The sequence below is a fragment of the Talpa occidentalis genome, unplaced genomic scaffold (genome assembly GCF_014898055.3).
Source record: "Talpa occidentalis isolate TD23 unplaced genomic scaffold, MPIMG_talOcc4v2.1 talOcc4.9, whole genome shotgun sequence".
In the NCBI taxonomy this organism is placed as follows: Eukaryota; Metazoa; Chordata; class Mammalia; order Eulipotyphla; family Talpidae; genus Talpa; species Talpa occidentalis.
In genome coordinates this window covers 5,047,167-5,064,450 of record NW_023605305.1, presented here as the reverse complement: position 1 = coordinate 5,064,450, position 17,284 = coordinate 5,047,167, and the positions used below count along the sequence as shown (strand labels likewise).

General features: G+C 49.8%; 1 protein-coding gene across 1 annotated transcript in view; it reads right to left on the bottom strand.

Moving 5' to 3' along the window:
• PEX14 (peroxisomal biogenesis factor 14) overlaps positions 1–17,284 on the bottom strand; it is a 111,624-nt gene that overhangs the window by 62,257 nt on the left and 32,083 nt on the right. The window contains exon 3 of the mRNA XM_037501102.2: positions 1,833–1,917. Coding sequence (XP_037356999.1) covers positions 1,833–1,917 — 85 coding nt within the window. The remainder of the gene's footprint in view (positions 1–1,832; positions 1,918–17,284) is intronic.

Below are 17,284 nucleotides of genomic sequence, written 5' to 3'. Positions count from 1 at the left end.
CCTCTCCGAGAGACAAGCTCTACCTGCTTGTTCAAAAGTGCACTCCACCCCCGCGCCGACACCCCAATACCAGGGATCCTCACCCCCACACAGCTTCACCTTTCTCCATGGCACTCCAGCCCACGTGGCACGTGTTTTACTTTTGTGAACCGCCTGCCTTCCCCAAGAGAACATAAGCTCCTCGAGGGCAGGGGTTTTGCCCGTCCTGCTCTCCACTCGATCCCCAGGGCCGGCACAGAGCACGGCGCGGGGTGAACGCTCGCTCGGATGGGAGTGAATGAATGGGCTGGGTATTTTTTCAAGAGCACAAATAATGGCACAAAAACAGTTTCTGCTCTACAGCAATTATTAGCCAACTAACTCAAAAGAAGTATTATTTGGTCCAGAGTTTCTCTCTCTCTTTCTTCTCCTCTCCTCTCCCAGTCAGGGATTTATTAAAATTAAACAGATTAGATGGAGCTCCTGATACTAAAACTGCTCAGCAAAGCCTGCGGTGGGGATGTGCCGAGCAAACACCAGAGACATTTGTCTCTAAATTGCTCTAAATACCTTCTGCAAATGAAATTCTAACCCAGCTGCGTTTGAGAGAAAATGAGGAATAACTGGTCATTGTCAGTGGAAGAGAAGATCAGGCGGTTATAATATTGCACAATATGCCGGGCGAAGGATCTCTCGGCAACCATAGATTTTGTCTCAGGTTACCCCGGGTAATCAGCACAGCTTTTAGGCTCAGCTTTCCCCAGCTCCAGTGCTTTGATGAGAGAGCTGAAATCCCCAAGCTTTTATGATTAATTACTCCCCATAGGTACACATATTTCAAGGAAAAACTCTTTTATGGCACGATGCTTGCGAGTGGAGAGGCCAGCCAACGCACTCCAAATTTTAATAATCTGCTACTGATGGGGGGCCAGCTGGAGGCCGGCAGCCAGCACTCAGTGCCCCTCACCAACCCAGCCACGGGGCCGGCCTGGAGGTGCTCTCACACAGCTGCCTGTGAGTGGCACGCACGGCTTGCTCTGCCCACACCCCGCCAGGGCAGCCCTGGGCACCAGGACACACAGTTTTGGTGGGATACCATGGAGCAGACCTGGGGAGCCCACAAGACCACCCATGCCCATTCCAGCCACAAATGACGCAGACTCCAAAACGCAGAATATTCTCAGGCTGATGTTCCCACTCCTGAAGGAAAAATAATTGGGGGGTGGGGGGGCTCAACCTTCCTCCCTCATCATGTGTAAGGGCCTATAAACAACTTCCTAGAGTTCTAGAAAATGAAGTGTTCTAAGAATGAAAAGCCAGATTTCTTGTTTTAGAGTCTTTTTCATATTTTACAAAAATAGAGAAACAGCTTAAATTTCTACAGTACCAGAATAGATTCTGCTTTGGAGAATATTGAATTTGTCAAGATCCATTTAATCCCTGCTTGCAGAAATACCATAAAACCAGTAATTTACCACTTCAATCCGTAAATCAGACTGACCCCGAGCTTGACCCTAACCTGACCTGTTCAGCCGTCTCATCCCCCCCCCCCCACCCCGTCCTTCCTCATTCGTTACTGAGGCGGCTGACCTCCCACCTAAAGCCATCACTCGCAGCCAGCATCATCCTCAGAGGGCCTGGAAAGCAGAGAACTCACCCGGCGGGCCCTGCTGCTGCGCGGGCCCAGACCTGGTGGCCGGCTCTCCCAGCCGAGCTGCAACGGGCTCGCCAGGCGCCCCCGGGGGCAGCTCGGCAGCTCCCCTCAGCCCCCCCACCCCAGTCATCAAGGCGGTGGTGGCCCTCTGCCCGTCCTGCCCACTCTGCAGGCCCTCTCGGGCCAGAGGAAGCCGTACCTTTCTTCTTAAGGAATGCTCTCCTGGTTGCAAGCGGGCTCTGGCGGACCCGGGAATTCTGGAGAAACTTCACTGCTGTGGCAATCTGGTGGGAGAGAGAAAACAAGCAAGAAAGTAAACTTCAATAGGTGGCGTGTCCACGTTAAGAGAAGCCTACAAGTTTACACCAGGGTCACAGAAATAAGCCCACCGCCGTGGTCAACTTTACAGCCCAGCTGTATGAAGGGCCAGCGTCGGGTCCTGCCTCCGCTACTTCCTGCCGCGGAGTCTACCAGGTCTCAGCCCGCAGCCTTACTCTTAGGACCTGCGATACCCTCTCCTGTCCTCCCTGTTCAAGCCGACTTCTCATCCTCTTTGGGAGCTGGCCCCTCTGGGTCACCCTCATCCGCGTCTCCGCACCTGCGTCCACACTATGCCTGTCTTCTAGAAGGCCGCGCTTTCCCGCCGCTGGCTGTCTAAACATGGCGCACACCCTGCACACACCAGCACGGCCCTCTGACAGCCTGTTACAATGCCTCGAAGGCTTCCCTCAGTAAGCGAGCCATTTCTGTCTCCTGCTCTCTGAAATGCTCCATGCGCACAGTGTGTGCCACATAACTGAAGACATAATTATACTGTCTCCTAACGCTCAGGCCGCCTCCCCAACTAACTGCCAGCAGCTGAGGGGCAGAGCCCCTGCTGCCGCTACACAGCCTGCCGGGTTACATAAGGGGCGGCAGCGCAGTCACGGCCCTCGCATGCAGAGGAGCTAAACTCTGAGGAGTCTCCAGAGGACAAAGTTTGGGGTTTCATGACCAAAAGCTGACAGAGTGAGATGATCAACCTACGTCTAGTGATATTATCTAATGAAATCTGCCCACCTAAGGCCAAGCCAAAGAGGAACGGGAGGGAAGTTGGTGAGGGCGCCAGCTTCCCATCACTCAACATGCACCAACTACCAGGCTGCACCCGCCTGCCTGTGCTCCATCCGGGCGCTAGTCTGGCGGGTGGGAAATGCCAACCTGCCCCCGGTAGCAAAGGGGCTGTCTCGGTGACTGGCACTATTCATCCCAACAAAACCAAAAGAATAATATAGTCTCGTGTTACAGCTAAAGTCAACAGGCCCTACAGATCACTCCTAAGTTGTTGAAAGAAAACATGTCTAAGAGCGCGCCAGTCAGGGGAGTTTGCTAAGATCCTTCAAACCAAGGTCACAGTTAGCCAGAGACTCCGCACCACGACTGCACACGGTACCCGAGTGACAAACATCCTCTTCATGTCCTACATGAATTTAATCTTGACACCTGACAGGCCTCTCTGGTAACAAAAGCTACGAGGATAAAACAGAAAGGAGAGAGGAAACATCAGGGCCATTTCCTTTGATGCTCCCTCAGCGGGGGCTCACCCAAGGCACGTGGACACCCCAGATCCCCAGACTGGGCCTCTCGGGTGAGGCACGCCAGCGCGCCTCGAGACGGGCCATCGTCTGTCCCTACGAACCTCCTACCCATCCTGCACCGACAGCAGTGATGACCAACGCGTTCTGGGCGAGGGAAACTCAACGCTGCGTCCAGAACCCAAAACAACAAACTCACCCCCAGGCCACCTTGGGCTGCACCCAAATCAAGAACAATCTGACAAGCATCTCCAAAAGGATGCATTTTCATGGAGAGCTGGGAAAGCGGGGAGAGGAAGGAAAGCAGGGAGAAAGAGGAACGGGGAGAAGCAGGCGAGGGAAGGGGGGAAGAGGAGAAAGCAGCAGAGACGCGAGAGAAGGGGGGCGAGAGGGAAAGGGGAGAAGCGAAAAAGGGAAGTGGTGGAAGAAAAAAAAAACAAAAGACTCTCGCGGGCAGCTCAGGAGAGGACGGACAGTCACACCGTCACGGCCAGCGCCAAAGGGACAGCTCGGACACTGGGGGGCGGGCGGGGTGATCACCGTCCTTCGCCTGGGGAGAAACTACACCTCCGCACCCGAGAGAAGGACTGCGCCTCACCCAAGGCGTGCGGCCCAGGTGTCAGAGGGACAGTGGGTGGGCAGGTCTGAGCAGCAGATGCCAGGCACGCAGCTCCTTCCTCTCAGGGGCCCGCAGACAGCGGCGTCTCCCTCATCCTCCCAAAATTTTCCATGACAGAGAAGGAAAACAGAATCCCACCACTAAAACGCCCAGGTTTCACCTTGCTTTTTTAATATAGTCCTTGGTATATGCATTTCTGGTCAGAGAGCAAAGTTCTGATGGGTTTAATGGTGCACTCAATGCAGTGCTTGGCGCATTCCATCAATTTTTTTTTAAAAATTGCATCTCTTATTTCTTTAAATACATTAATCAGCCTAGTGTAGGCAAAACGGATCCATCGGACAATGCAATAAACATGAATTATCATCTATCCAACACGCATAATGGCTTAAAAATACATAATAGCAGGTGTAGTTTAAATGATTAGTTATTACACCTGTGGTGGGTCTGATTCAATTGGGAAAAATCATCTTTAATAGGTTAAAAGGTTTAGATCACCATGCTTTCCTTAAAGTGGCTGTGGAGAGGGAATGATGGAGTGCTCTGTCATTAGTAATTCATTTAAGAAAAACGTGGGGGATATAGCAAAGAACAGCATAAACGAGCGAATCCAATTTAAACATCAGGTAAAGTAGAAAACACCTTTTAAAAAAGCAAGATAAATGAATTTGGAAGGGAGATGAAATTGACGTATTTATTTTAACGGGAATTTGACAAAGTCCCGGCACACTTCAAACTTGCAAAAATATGAACAATTTCTTTTAAAGTTTCCATTCGCTAATTTCAAGCCATATAAAATAATACTGCCAAACACCCACATAAAGTATATTTGGGACTTGTTTATGTTCCTCTTGATCTGTCTGAAAATGCAGGCGACAGGCAAATCACATATTTAACGGCAAGGATATCACTACGCCAGATGCAAAAAATATAAAGCCTCCAAACTAACAGCCTCAACGTAATGTGCTGAATAAGAAAGATACCCAGATATGCGGCCACTCGCTGGTGTGAACATGAGATCTTCCTCGTCCTTTCACTCATTATTTCTTCAGTTCTTTCCTCCCTCCGCAAGAGGAGCTGGCACTCAACGGGGAAGAAGTGGGGAACAGCCTGTTCAATCTAGGCTTCGACAAGCCCTCTGACTCACACGCAGTGGCCAGAGACGCCCCGAAATCTTCCCCGTTGATGCACAGACCGCAGGGCGCTGAGGACCCGAGTGCGCACTGGGTCTGCAGCGCCCCTCCACTTACCGGCTGTGGGGCACTTTTCGTTCAGGCCCAAACCCTTCCTCCTCCCGCCCTGCCCGCCTGCACACACTCCCACTTTGTTGGATGACATGAAGGGGTGCCTGCAGCCTGTCCCGCACGATCCTTTGATTTTCTAATTAGGAGACGAATGTGACTGTTCATGGGTTATATCTGTGCCCAACTAAATTACACAAATTTGGGCCAAATCTTCTGCCTCAATGTCAAAGATGTGAAATGGGGACAGGAACTTGATGGCGCTGGTTGTGGGGGTTCAGCAAGCCAGGGAGGTTCTGAGCACCTGATGCTGCTGCTGAGCGCCTTGCTGCTGAGTCTACAACAAATATGGAACTGGCTCTCCTTGGCCCTCTTGCGCTGAGAGTTCTTAGTGAGTGCCCCTCCAGCTACTGGTAGCTGGTCTCATAAAAATGAAAGACGATGAACTCAGAAGAAAAGAGAAGCAAAGTTTCTCACCACCCCTATTCCCGTGGCCCTGCCCTCTGCCTCCATCCCCTCAAAAGCAAAACAAAACAATCTGGCCGCCATCATCTCCATCCGCACGCCCGGAGAACTTTGATCATTTTCACTGCTTTATCAAGAAAAGCTAGAGGCAAAACAGAGGTGCAAAGAGGAGTACACCCTCATCTTCCCAATGGTTAACACTGGAGCAACTGCCAGCTACCCGGCGAGAGAGGGGCGTCTTCGGGTCGAAAAGCACCTTTGGGTCCAACATGATTGGCCAATTGAGCAAGATTTGTGTTGGAGAGACCGGGCCCTCTAAGTGTATAAATCAATGGAATACAGTATACTCAGGGGCTATCCAGGATGAACTATGTGCTGTTAAATGCATTGTGTAGGGTAAGTAATCCCTGGTGAGAAGATCCGAGGTTCCTGACGGTCCTCACCGAAGAAACGCTTCCTGTGGGTCCCACTCTCCTAGCAAACCGCCCGCTGCACACTTCTGGTGCAGGAGGGCAAGGGAGAGCCGCGCTGCCTAATCACAAATCTGGGCTTTGAGGGAGCCTGAGCACTTTGCACCTGACACGTAAACCTGATGCATCATCTCGGTGACACCTACTTGGAACGCCACCAATTCCGGCGCTCCTATGTGCTACACACACCTATCTCCTAAAATGGGAGCATTCGTTAGCCATTTTAAAATATTCAAAAATATTCAAAAATTAAAAACACTAACAACCAACGTCAAGTCCTTTTTAACCCAGAGAGATCACAAGTAGAGGGCAAAAGAAAATGACCGGTTCGAGGACCCGAAGCCCCATCCCCAGGCGGCGCGGCGGCACAAGCACAGCTCAGAAGATTAAATTGCCTGTGAAAGGTCCCTCCGCTCAGACTCTGAAGTAGATGGATACCCAGAATGCTGTTAACAAGCGTTAGACCAAAGCCAACTTGAGTTTTAACAAGGGCTGGCTTTAAAAGCGGGCATGGCTGAGAATGAGAACCCTCTTCAAACAGAAATGCTGCCTTTTAGTAAGAAATCAGTACTCTGTCAGGAGTTCCTTGACAAATATGGTCATCGGTGGCACAAGGAAATAGTTGCAAAGCAGCTGTTAATCAGAAAAACACGTCGCAGAACGCTGATGCTAGCACTCGTGAAAAAATGCAGCGGGCTAATTATGAAGCTATATATCTCACTAAAGAGGCTGTGTTCCTTGCGATTCCAGGCAAAGCACTCTCGGATCCAGGGTCGTAGGACGACATAAGTCTGGCTTTCTGCAGCCAGAATCCTCTCTAAGCCGCGGCTCACGGCCCCAGGCTCTCTGCTCTTTCTCAGCGCCGCCTGCTCTCTTTCCAGCTCGGGACAGGCTGAGCAGGGGCACCCGCCTGGAAGCCGGGGGCCTCCACAGGCCACAGCCCAAGACGCCGCACTAATTAGCATCCAAAAGGTGTCAGATCCCAAGCCCCAGTCAAAGCAAAATCGAGGCACATGCAAAAGAAAGGCAGTGTCACAGCAACATCACTCTGAGTGTGGCAGGAGGACACGTGTGTGAGCTTCGACCAAGAAGAGCTGGCCCGAGGCCACGGGGTGAAAAGAAAGGGGGAAAGCAGCGATCAACACAAAATAGAGACAACTGTGTTGGAAACCTCAAAGGGAGAGAGGGCGGCCGACAGACCTGCTCTCGGAGTGGGAGGCGCGACTGGGGGAGCCAGGGTCTCGCAGGCAGGTAAGAGGGGAAAGTTAATATGCAGAGGAAGGCTCGGTCAGCCAAAATTCAATACGACGCTCTGCAAGGACAAGGAGGAATAAGGCTCCCCGAAACCAGACCAGCGGGAGTGGGGGGGAGGGGCGCCACTCAAGGCTCCGCGCAAAACCACTGGAATGGCAAGAGGGGAATAACCTTGAGGTGGACACGCGAGCAGGCGGCGGAGCAGAGCCAAAGCGCCCCCTAGCCCCAGCCGGCGGAGGCGCGGGCCAGAGGCGGCCGCTCCAGAGCTCCCACAGCCCAAGTGAAGTGTTTTCACTCAGGGAAAATGAAATGTTTTGCAAGATGAAACAGAATGAAAATTGAGGTTTTAGGTAATTACTAGTTGGCATTTACATATCACGGGCTGGTTCAACACCTATTCATTTTCCTCTTTTATTTTCAATTTTTTAAAATTGCTCATTAAAAATGAACAGATGACAGTGACAGGAATTTTTTTTTTTTTTCACTCTTTCTCCTACTCTGGGGGTTACAAAATCAAGAGGTACTTTTCACCCATTTATCTGCACTTCACGCGCGCGCGCACACAGAGGTATGGCTCGTGAACACTCGGCGGGGACAGGAGGGGGAAGTCCACAGACCCCAGGAAGCTCGGCATGCAGACAGCGCTGCGCCAGCCCCGGCACCTGGGGAAGGGGTGCCCAGGAGTTGAAGGAAAGGGCCTCTCGTTCAACCTGGAAATTCCCCCCGTCTTTGTCCCTGCGTCCCTCCCCACTGCTGACCTGGGTTACGGACCTGTATGAATGAGGCTTAGGGGCCCTAATTTCCTTTGTTTTACTTCCCTCTGTCCTCTGGTTTTTCACACGAAAGAAAGAACACATCTCCGCCAGAGGAGCCCAGGCGCTGGCGTGGCAGGGCACGGTGTCCGTGAGGCCTGTTGAGTGACACTGTAGTTAGGGAATTCCACGGCGCGCGTGACCGACCCTCGTCTCTGAAAACACGCGATGTGTGCAGTGAAAGCCGTTATGGAAAGTGGCAACGTCACAGGCACAAACGCCACCTTTCAAAGTGAAGTCTCTCGGCATTTAAATTCTTCTCCTTGGCCCTAGTTAAAAATACTGCCTGAACTGCCTGTCAGAATGTCACTGTTTTGTTATTTTATTAAACTAGTTCTTCCAGAAATGTACGTGGAACTAGGAGGCATCTTACGCCAACGTGCGCTGTTTCGTATCAAGTGACAGTGATTTTCGGAACGCAAGGGTGACTCTGGAGAGCACTTGGGGTGCCAGCTTCCAGCCAGAGGGAGCCGGGCAGCGGCGGGGCGACGCCCGCAGAGCAGAGCCACCGCGGAGCAGCCTGCACACATGCACTGCGCAGAGGGGATGAAAGCCCCTGCTCCTGGGTTGAGAAGATCAAAGTTCCTTTTTAGGAAAGGCTGAGAAGGAAAAGGATCTTCTCCTTCAGGGAGAAAAAGCAAATTTAAATGCCTTGTCCCCACACAGCCCCACCTGAATTTAGATAGCAGCCCCTCTAATTTTTGATGCAACCAACAAAGCAGTTATCCAAAGAGGGGAGAAAAAAAGGATGACATTTGCCTTTTCCTTGGCTTTGAAATCCAACTGGCAGCAAAGTGTTTGAAGTCCTGTTTAGAGAAGAAACTGTAATAGCCTCCATACTGAAAAGAGGAGGAAAATGCCATTATACACGGATCACAGTAGCGGTGACCTCAGCAGAGAAGGCAAACGAGCTGGCCGGGAGTTGGAGGCTCAGCCAGTGTGCCAGGAACAGAAAGAAAAGGTGCGTGTGCCAGAGACATGTGGCAAGAGTTGGGTGCTGGGTCCCAGGAGATCCCGAGAAAAGGCAAGGAGCTCGATCTCTTCACACGGCCTTTCAACAGCTCCTCAGCTACTCCTTCCCTGTTGCCTCGGTTTTCGATTTTCTCTATTCCTCTAATTTGCCTGCGCTGTTAAAGAGGAAGCCGAGAGCACCCAGGCTCCGTGTTGTAAAATTAATGAAGGTGTCAAGCTGTTGAGTTGAATCACTCCAAAGGAATGTAATGACTCAGGGTCCAAGATGCTCCCGAGGAAGGCCGTGAGCTCACTCAGTGACGGCGGCTGGTGACTCCGACACGAAAAATATGGAGCCACGGTCCCCAGGGCCTTCCTACTGACACACGGCCTATGCCTTCAGCCCCTGGCTGCCGGCCGCAGGTTGGCTTTGGCTCTCTGAAGGTTACTTCTCCCAAACTCTGGTACCTTCAGACACTCAGCAGAGGAGACACTGCCTCGACTGCCACTTTCTGTGCAGTCCAGGCCAGGCAGAGACGGGTGAAGCTCTCTCTAGTCACGCACTGCTGACAAGCGGGATGATCAGGACGGGGTGAAGAGGTTATTCCATGGATTAAGTCCTCGCTGAAGAGCTGACCGGCACACAGGTGGGCAGGGCCCCTTCACGATGCCTTAGCACCCTCTGCTCTGAGGACGAGATGGGAAGATAAGCTCCAGCCCCAGAGAGGCTGTCTACCATCACTCCACATCCAGCACAAAACTACAGCTCTGAAGGAATCACTAAATGACACTCCTATCAGACACCCTGCAAGAAAACTAGATAAAGACGTATATTTAAAAACAAATTTGGACACTAAAAAGTAGCGGTCCTGCTCTAGAAACAACCCATTGCCAAAAGCTAGAAGAAAGGAACATGAAATGACAAATAATGGGAGCTTTTACAAGCACCTTTAGATTCACTGGAAAGCAGAAGAAAGTGAACAGTTAAGAGCCGCTACCAACAGAAGGCCACCAAGTCTTCGTTCTGCTATTACTTTAGATTCTTCAACAGACTAAGGGGAAAAATAAGTTTATGAGTTCCAGAAGTATGATTCACAATGGTGTCAGCTAGCAGACTCAGAAATCTTCAAATTTACAGTCAGATAGGGATTAGAAACCGTTTCTGTTATAATGCTCACATGAAATCAGCTCCTCTCAGAGAAACAGCCCCCTCACCAGGCACACAGCCCCCAGAGTATGGGCAAGACCAGGTTACCCCCAAAACTCAGATCAGTGGGACCAACTCTGGAGCTAGGTGGGGTGACAGACTCAATCGCACCGCAGGTCCACATGAAGTAACTCGTAGCCAGCTCCTTGTCCTAAGAAAAGGCTACTTGCGAAGGCTGTGGCCCCAAAGGGGCCTCCGGAAGAAACCTGCCCACTCTAGGTGTGGGTAGGGGTGAGGGCCAAGCCAGGCCTCTGACCCTGCAGTCAGTGCTGGCGAACTGACTCTCAGGCCCACCGTCAGAAGTGAACAAGATTACGTCTCTACGTCTCTACAGCCAGAGTGCAAATTGACAAGAAAAACTAATCTAGAGGTATCAGTCTTACCATCTCCTCTGATAAACCGGGTTTTCTGATAAACAGCTGATTTGGAACTTTTCTGCTCAGCAGAGACACCTCTAGCATGCAGAAGATCAAATTAACCCTTCAGTCACCTTCCACTAAACACTGTTAATATCCCTACTATCAACAACCACAGCTCCCGTAAGCAACGCGCTGTCAAGTACACACCAGACAGCAGAGCCACCCGGGTCCTGAGGCTCTCCCCACCCACGGTCTGACGTGAAGACAGAAAGAAAGGTCTTCAAGTCCAACACCTGCTGTTCCTCCCAACCACGGTCACCTACGGAGAGCACGTCATTTACTTACAATGAACACAAAAAGTAAACACGTTTAAGCAAATCGGTTAACTGAGCACTGTCCTCATTCTCTAAATCAATGGTAACTCATTTCTAGTTCCTTCCAGCTCTGACTGGGAACCAGAAGTTCACTTTTTGTTATCTGCAGGATTAGGAAGCACCTTCTTGAATCTCAGCCTTCTTGACTCCCAACACCTCACTTCCAAGGGGGAAACACTTAGAAATGACCCAAAAACCCCTACATTTCCTCAATTTGACAAAAGCTTCCTGAGACATCCCTCATCGTTTTCTGCTCAATTTCTCCTCTCTGCCCCCCCCCCGCCGCCTATTTAAACACACGGACACAGAGTTATTAACTTTTACAGGAAAACCAAATAAAATCATGTGGCAGCATAAGCGCGGTGATGTCAGGCTCAGCAGCACCATTCATCTGGGGAATCTGATTAGCGCTCGAGTGGCAGAGCTACCTGGAAAAGTGCTCACAATCAAATAAAAAAATGATACCAAAACATTAACCTGATGGCTAAAAACTCCACATTTAAACAGTTAAAGTAATAAAGGAGCTTTTATTGAGTATTTTTTATATTTCATTATGTCCCAAATTGACGAGGACTCCCGGATACATTTTCTAGACTTTTGGTTCCTCAAATCAAATACTCTCTTGGACATTTTTTTTTTTTTTTAACTGAAAGGAAACAGCATTTCTTGTAAATTTGAATGAAAGGATTAAAGCTTCTCCTATAATATCGCTATCGGCCTCAAGTGCAAACACTGCAACAAACACAGCCCTTTTGGGTTTGCGTGTTTTAATTCTGAACCCGCCCACAAGCCAATAGAGAATTTCTCGCCCTGACTTTCTTGCACAAACCCCCCATGTGCTCATTCACACAAGTTCTGCTCCAAGTTGGTAGAGAGCAGAACCTGGCAGAGTGGGAGGGCACAAGCTGGCTGGGTTTCAAAAAACCTACCCGGCAGGCCCAACCCCCGCCACAAACTGACCAGCAAGCTGGCCTCTCCCACCCTCGGGTGCCTTCACCTCTGTAAGGTAGGACTGAAAGATACAACCTTCCAGATACTATAGTGGGGCCATCTTGTCAGGTCCAAGTAGCTTCATGAGGTAGCCCGTGACACCAAGCCCGGGGACATGGGCTTGGCTGGTTGAGCGGGAGAAGACGACTTTCCAGAGCTCAGCTTCCCTACCTCACCCAACTGAAACTAAGGAGAAAACCAACAGACAGGAAGAAAGAAAAGAAAGGGAGAGAGAAAAAAAATCACTGCTGCCAAAAAGAAATGGCACATTCCATATACTTTACCCACAGCTCAGTTTCACTCACACTACTTACTATTTATTTTATATCCAAGCTTAGTTATCTGGTGTTCAAATCACAGAAGTTTAAATCCAGCAAAGAGGAAAGAGAAACAAGCCAGCTGGAGGTGAGACCTACTGAACAAAGAGACCCGACAGCCCAGGAACAGAAGTCAAGAGCAAAACATCTATGAAAAGTAAATAAAAACCCCAAAGCGTTATTAGTTCGGGGTCGCTTAGCATAAGAGATGGCGCCAACAGCGTCAGGGCAGCAATACCCACATCTATATCGCAGCGGGTTCTGAAAACACAACCCCACTTACGACACCATATGAACATTCACATCTGAAATGACAACACTGAGTCATCTGCATTAAATTATCTTCCAGATACTCTGCCTAATAAAGCAAGAAAGTATATAATCCATTTTACACAATTCCCAGCCCAAAGTTTAAAAGGGTTTTGTTCTGTTTGCCTATGAATCCCACAGGCCATCTAGAAAGTGGGGCACCCAGAAAGCCTCAAGCCAGGAGGGCACCAGAGATGATGGTTTTCCTGAACTGAACAAGCACAGTTTTTATTCAAGTTAGATGAAGAAGCAGGAAGCCAGAGATTAAATAATGAATAGTTACCAAGCATTCATCGGGTCTGCACCAGGCACTTACAAAACCAAGCAGAACAAGCAAAGATGCTGCTGGTGTTGATAGAGTAGAGCACCAGGAAAGACACCCAAAGAGATCCTGCCCATCTGAACCCACGTGCCCCACTTCCCTGACAGGGTCCCGGGGCCACCACTCAATGCCTGGAGTGAAAGGGGACTCGGTCCCTCGGGAGACGGTCCACTCAGCCCAGGAGTCCTTCTTTAACCTGAATTGAAATCTCCTTTCCTGAACCTTCTACCCACCAGCCCTGTTCTCTCTACAAGAACAAAACTAATTGATCCATGTTATGAAACAAGGCTGGGTGAGGAATTAAGATGGGCCTCTGTCGCTCGGCTATCTTTCCTATAAAAGCATTTCCCTTACTCTGCTTATTAACTAAATGTGAACACCAGTTTCACTGTACGGCAGTTTTGTGAATTCTGCTCTTAAGCCTGGTAAGAGCAGCCCTGCCCTTTCTGGGAGAGCCAGGGCTACACCTGTAATGTCAGGATGCATTAGCAATAATAAAGGCCACAGTAATGCAAGAGACGACTTCATCCACACGTCATTCCAGAATGGCTAAATTCAATCAAATATGGCAGTGCTTCCTACAGGCTGCGATCACTGGGGCCAGCGCATGTGACGCGGGCCCACTTACTGGAAGCTGCTGGAAACAGAAAGCGAGCGCTCCGCTTGGAGACTGTAATGGACGGGGTTTTACCAGCCCGTAAGTGGTTTGGCATCCTTCTTTCCCAGGAATTACCTAGAAATTCACTTAACATCTAAAGACGACAAATGAGGCTTCAGGAGGCTAAGGGTGTACGCAGAGGAGGAGGAGGAGGACGGGGTACCTCTCTCACCCTCATCCTAAAGACACGTTTCTCACGGGGAGAAGAGGAGACTCCCAGCAGGAGGGTATGGAGTCAAAGTCAAAGGGGCCTGGGCCAGGGTTGAACTGCGCCGCTGACTTCCTCAGTGACTTACCTTTCCTGTTTCTTCTTCCTCATCTGTAAAATGGAGCCAGTGCTGCTTACAGACTCACCAAAGTGTTACAAGGAATAATTAGTTAGCATTTATATAATACTTTTGATCTTCAAAGTAGGATTATAAGACTATAAAGTAAGGTAGATGTGGTTTGAAAAGTCTTTTAAAAATCTAAAATGAAAGCACATTCAGAGAAGCAAAACAGGCTGACATCACCTCCCAAAGCCAGGGCCCGCGACCTCCGTGGGCACCCACTTTCTGCCCTGATCTGTATTTGCGTGTGGAGACAAAGGTGTGAGGACATTTTATTAGGAAAAATGGGAGGAGGAGGAGGACAGAGAATGGAGACAGAGAAGGTTGGAGAAAATGCAAAAGGCCAGAGAGATAAGAAGAAAAAGAAAAAGGGGGAAAGAAGAGACCAGATGACATCAAGACATAAAGAGAGAAAAAAGGCAGCTCGTACCCAAGAGGAGAGGCGCAACGGCGGGAGGTTGGGGAGAAAAAGAAAAGCAGAGAGGAATGGACAGGAAACTTCACTAAGGGAACAAATAAAAATGTGTCCTGTTTTCAGAGGGAAAAGATGGCCAAAAGTAAAAGAAAAATTAAAAAAGGGAGGGGGGGAGACAAAGGCAGAGGCTAGAAGAAAACATAAAGCTTCCGAGAGTGTGTCTGGAGACCAGGAAGCCGGGAGAGAAGTCATTAGCAAGTGCATGGCGCGGCCACAGTGGTGCTCGTGGATCAATTCATTTAACGCTGCCCTGTACATTTACAGAAAAGTACCTCTGATATAATAAAGGCTCATAAACACGCAGAAATTGGGTTAGACCCGTTTCGAATTCCTGCCAAACAATGGTTCAGAAAAATGAAGCTCTATTTTAATTAGCTGGATTCACGAGTGATTTGATAACAGCAGATGCTGTCTGGATGCTTTCAGCTTGATGGGCTCCACATACATGAACTTAGAGTGGTTTGGATGCAATTAGGTATTTCTTTCTGCTCCAACATGCCAGGCCCCAGGACCCGAGCCCATGTGTAGCCCCGACATGTGGTTGAATTTATCTCCACGTTAATATTTCAAATCCTGAAGAGGAGAAAAGCGACCACATGAGTAAAGCAGAAAAGTAGTTTTTAAAAGTCACTGGTAGGTAGAAGAGTGCACTCTCGCAAGGAATCCTTCCCTCCGCCGGGGAAAGAGTAGCTGGGTAGCTGAGGAAAAGCCACACCGGGTGGCGGCTGGAGAGAAATATTTAATGCCAGAGCTGCAACACGGCAGACCAGCACTTCCAATCCTGCCTCGCCGTCCAGAGCAGCGGCAAAAGAGCTGCACGCCTAATGCAGAGCCCACCCTGGGACTAAGTGGCCTTCAAAGTGTTCTTTGTAATCAAGCATCCTATTATAACCCAGATCACCGCTCCCCGAGACAGGCGTGGGGTTCAGGACCGCAGCCCTGCAAGTCCAAGTATTTTCACCAGGTGCTTTCAAGCGGGTCGCCTGGCCGCCCCCTCTCCCTTTTAAGCACTCTCTCTTCCAAAGAGCGTTCTGTTTGCTTTGCCCAAGCACTCACAGCCCTCTCTGCGGGGCCACTTAGTGCACCAGCGCCCACCGGCACTGCCAGAGGACCTGCATATGCAACAGCGGCTCCCAGCACCCGGGACTCAGGACTCGCCTAACGGGAGGACCTGATCTGTTAATTATCAGTCAGTCTGTCACGGCTGGGCTGAGAAGGGGTGAGGACGAGGCGGGGGGGGGGGGGGGCTTCGGGGGCGGGGGGAGGCTCTCTTGTAGGTGCTGTGCTACTCTCCCTGAAATTCTGAATTAGGATTTCGAAATTGTTGCCCCAGCCCCCGCCTCCTTGAATGACATGAAGCAGAGGGGGAAGAGGGACGGAGGGTTCTGCCCGAAGCGTCCGGACAGGGAGGGAGGGGCGCTCGGACGTCACCACTACCCCAAGCACACCGGGAGAAACACCCCCCCACTCTCTCTCCAGGAGGACAAAACGGACAGAGTGACCTTCACACCATCTCCCCTCCGCTGGCGCTAACAAGCTGAGCACTGTAAATCAAGGATGAAATCCCTGCGCCAGGAAAGCAAAGGAGAAACATTCCTTCTGTAAAGAGCCCAAAGATGCCGCCTGCTTCTGAATCAGCATTTCAGGGCAAGTGTCTGGAAGGCAGGCAGCTTGATGCCGGCCACTGCAGGCAAAATACGTATTTATAATATATAGTAGGCCTTCTTCAAAAGTTATTTATTTCACAAAACCACTCTGCTAAATAGAGGTTTCAATCTAATTGGAATTGCAATCTGCATATTGTAAATGCGCCCGATGACAGTCTCGGCTTCCGTACTACTTCAGTTTAAGGGTTCACGAGTAGGTTTCCCCATAGGCAGATGTGAATGTAAGGAAAGAATACAGAGAACTATCCCTTAAAAAAAAAAAATCCATTCAGGCTGTTAGAATCCCCAAAGAGGGGGCAAAGGGTCCAGGCTGTGAAATGGGATCAAGCTTGCAACACCCCTAAAGGCACAGGCCAGTCAGGCTCCAGGGTCAGCTGTGCCTCAGCAGCACATTCAGTCCCAAAGGCTCCCAAGAGCCCCCACCCACCATCAGTCCTCTTCGTTTCTTGGGGGAGGGGAGGGGAGGACCCCATCATCCTACCTCCCCCCATTCACATCCTACATTAGTCATGGTTAATTAACAGGGTTGCAGACAGTCACAGACTGAAATAAAGATTTTGAACAAGAAGCAAAATAAAAAAGGAAAAGATTTTAAAAGTGGGAGAGAAAGAAAGCCCCCAAAGCCAAAGGTCAAATACGAATAACGAGGAAATGGGAAAGACAAGGGACAGGTCAGGACTTCCCATAAAGGTCTGAAAACTTCTGTCTGTAGCTCTGGGATCACATGGGAGAGAGACTGGAGACAGAGGAACTGACACTGCTCTAGAGAAGAGAAGCAGGTGAAGGTTCTAGAGCCCCACGGATGCCTGGAACCGATCACACTCAAATGAACTTTCTACTCCATGCTCCTCTCATTCATTTCAAAAAAGAAATTATTTAATTCCTCCAAACTCTGCATCCCTAGGGCCCAAAGGTGCCCCTTGCTTCCTTCAAGCCAAGCATCTGTCACTTTACAGCAATTTCTGCCCTCACCTCTCTGACAGTACCAGCCACTGTCACAGGGTGTAACCTTCATTAAAAAAAGTCAGAGCTTCGGTTTCCCATTAAAAAAAAAAAAAAAAAAGAATAAATACGAATTTGAAGGGGAATTCTGCCAAAACCCGAACCTCCCAAATCTGGTTCAGCCACATTCTTGCCCACAGCCTGTATTTCTCCGTGCCTCCCTGCATTCTTCAAAATGCAGCTGCACAGACCTCTTAAAATTCAGATTTCTAGCACCTATAATTACAGGCCGCTCGAGCCAGGTTCCTTTAATTAA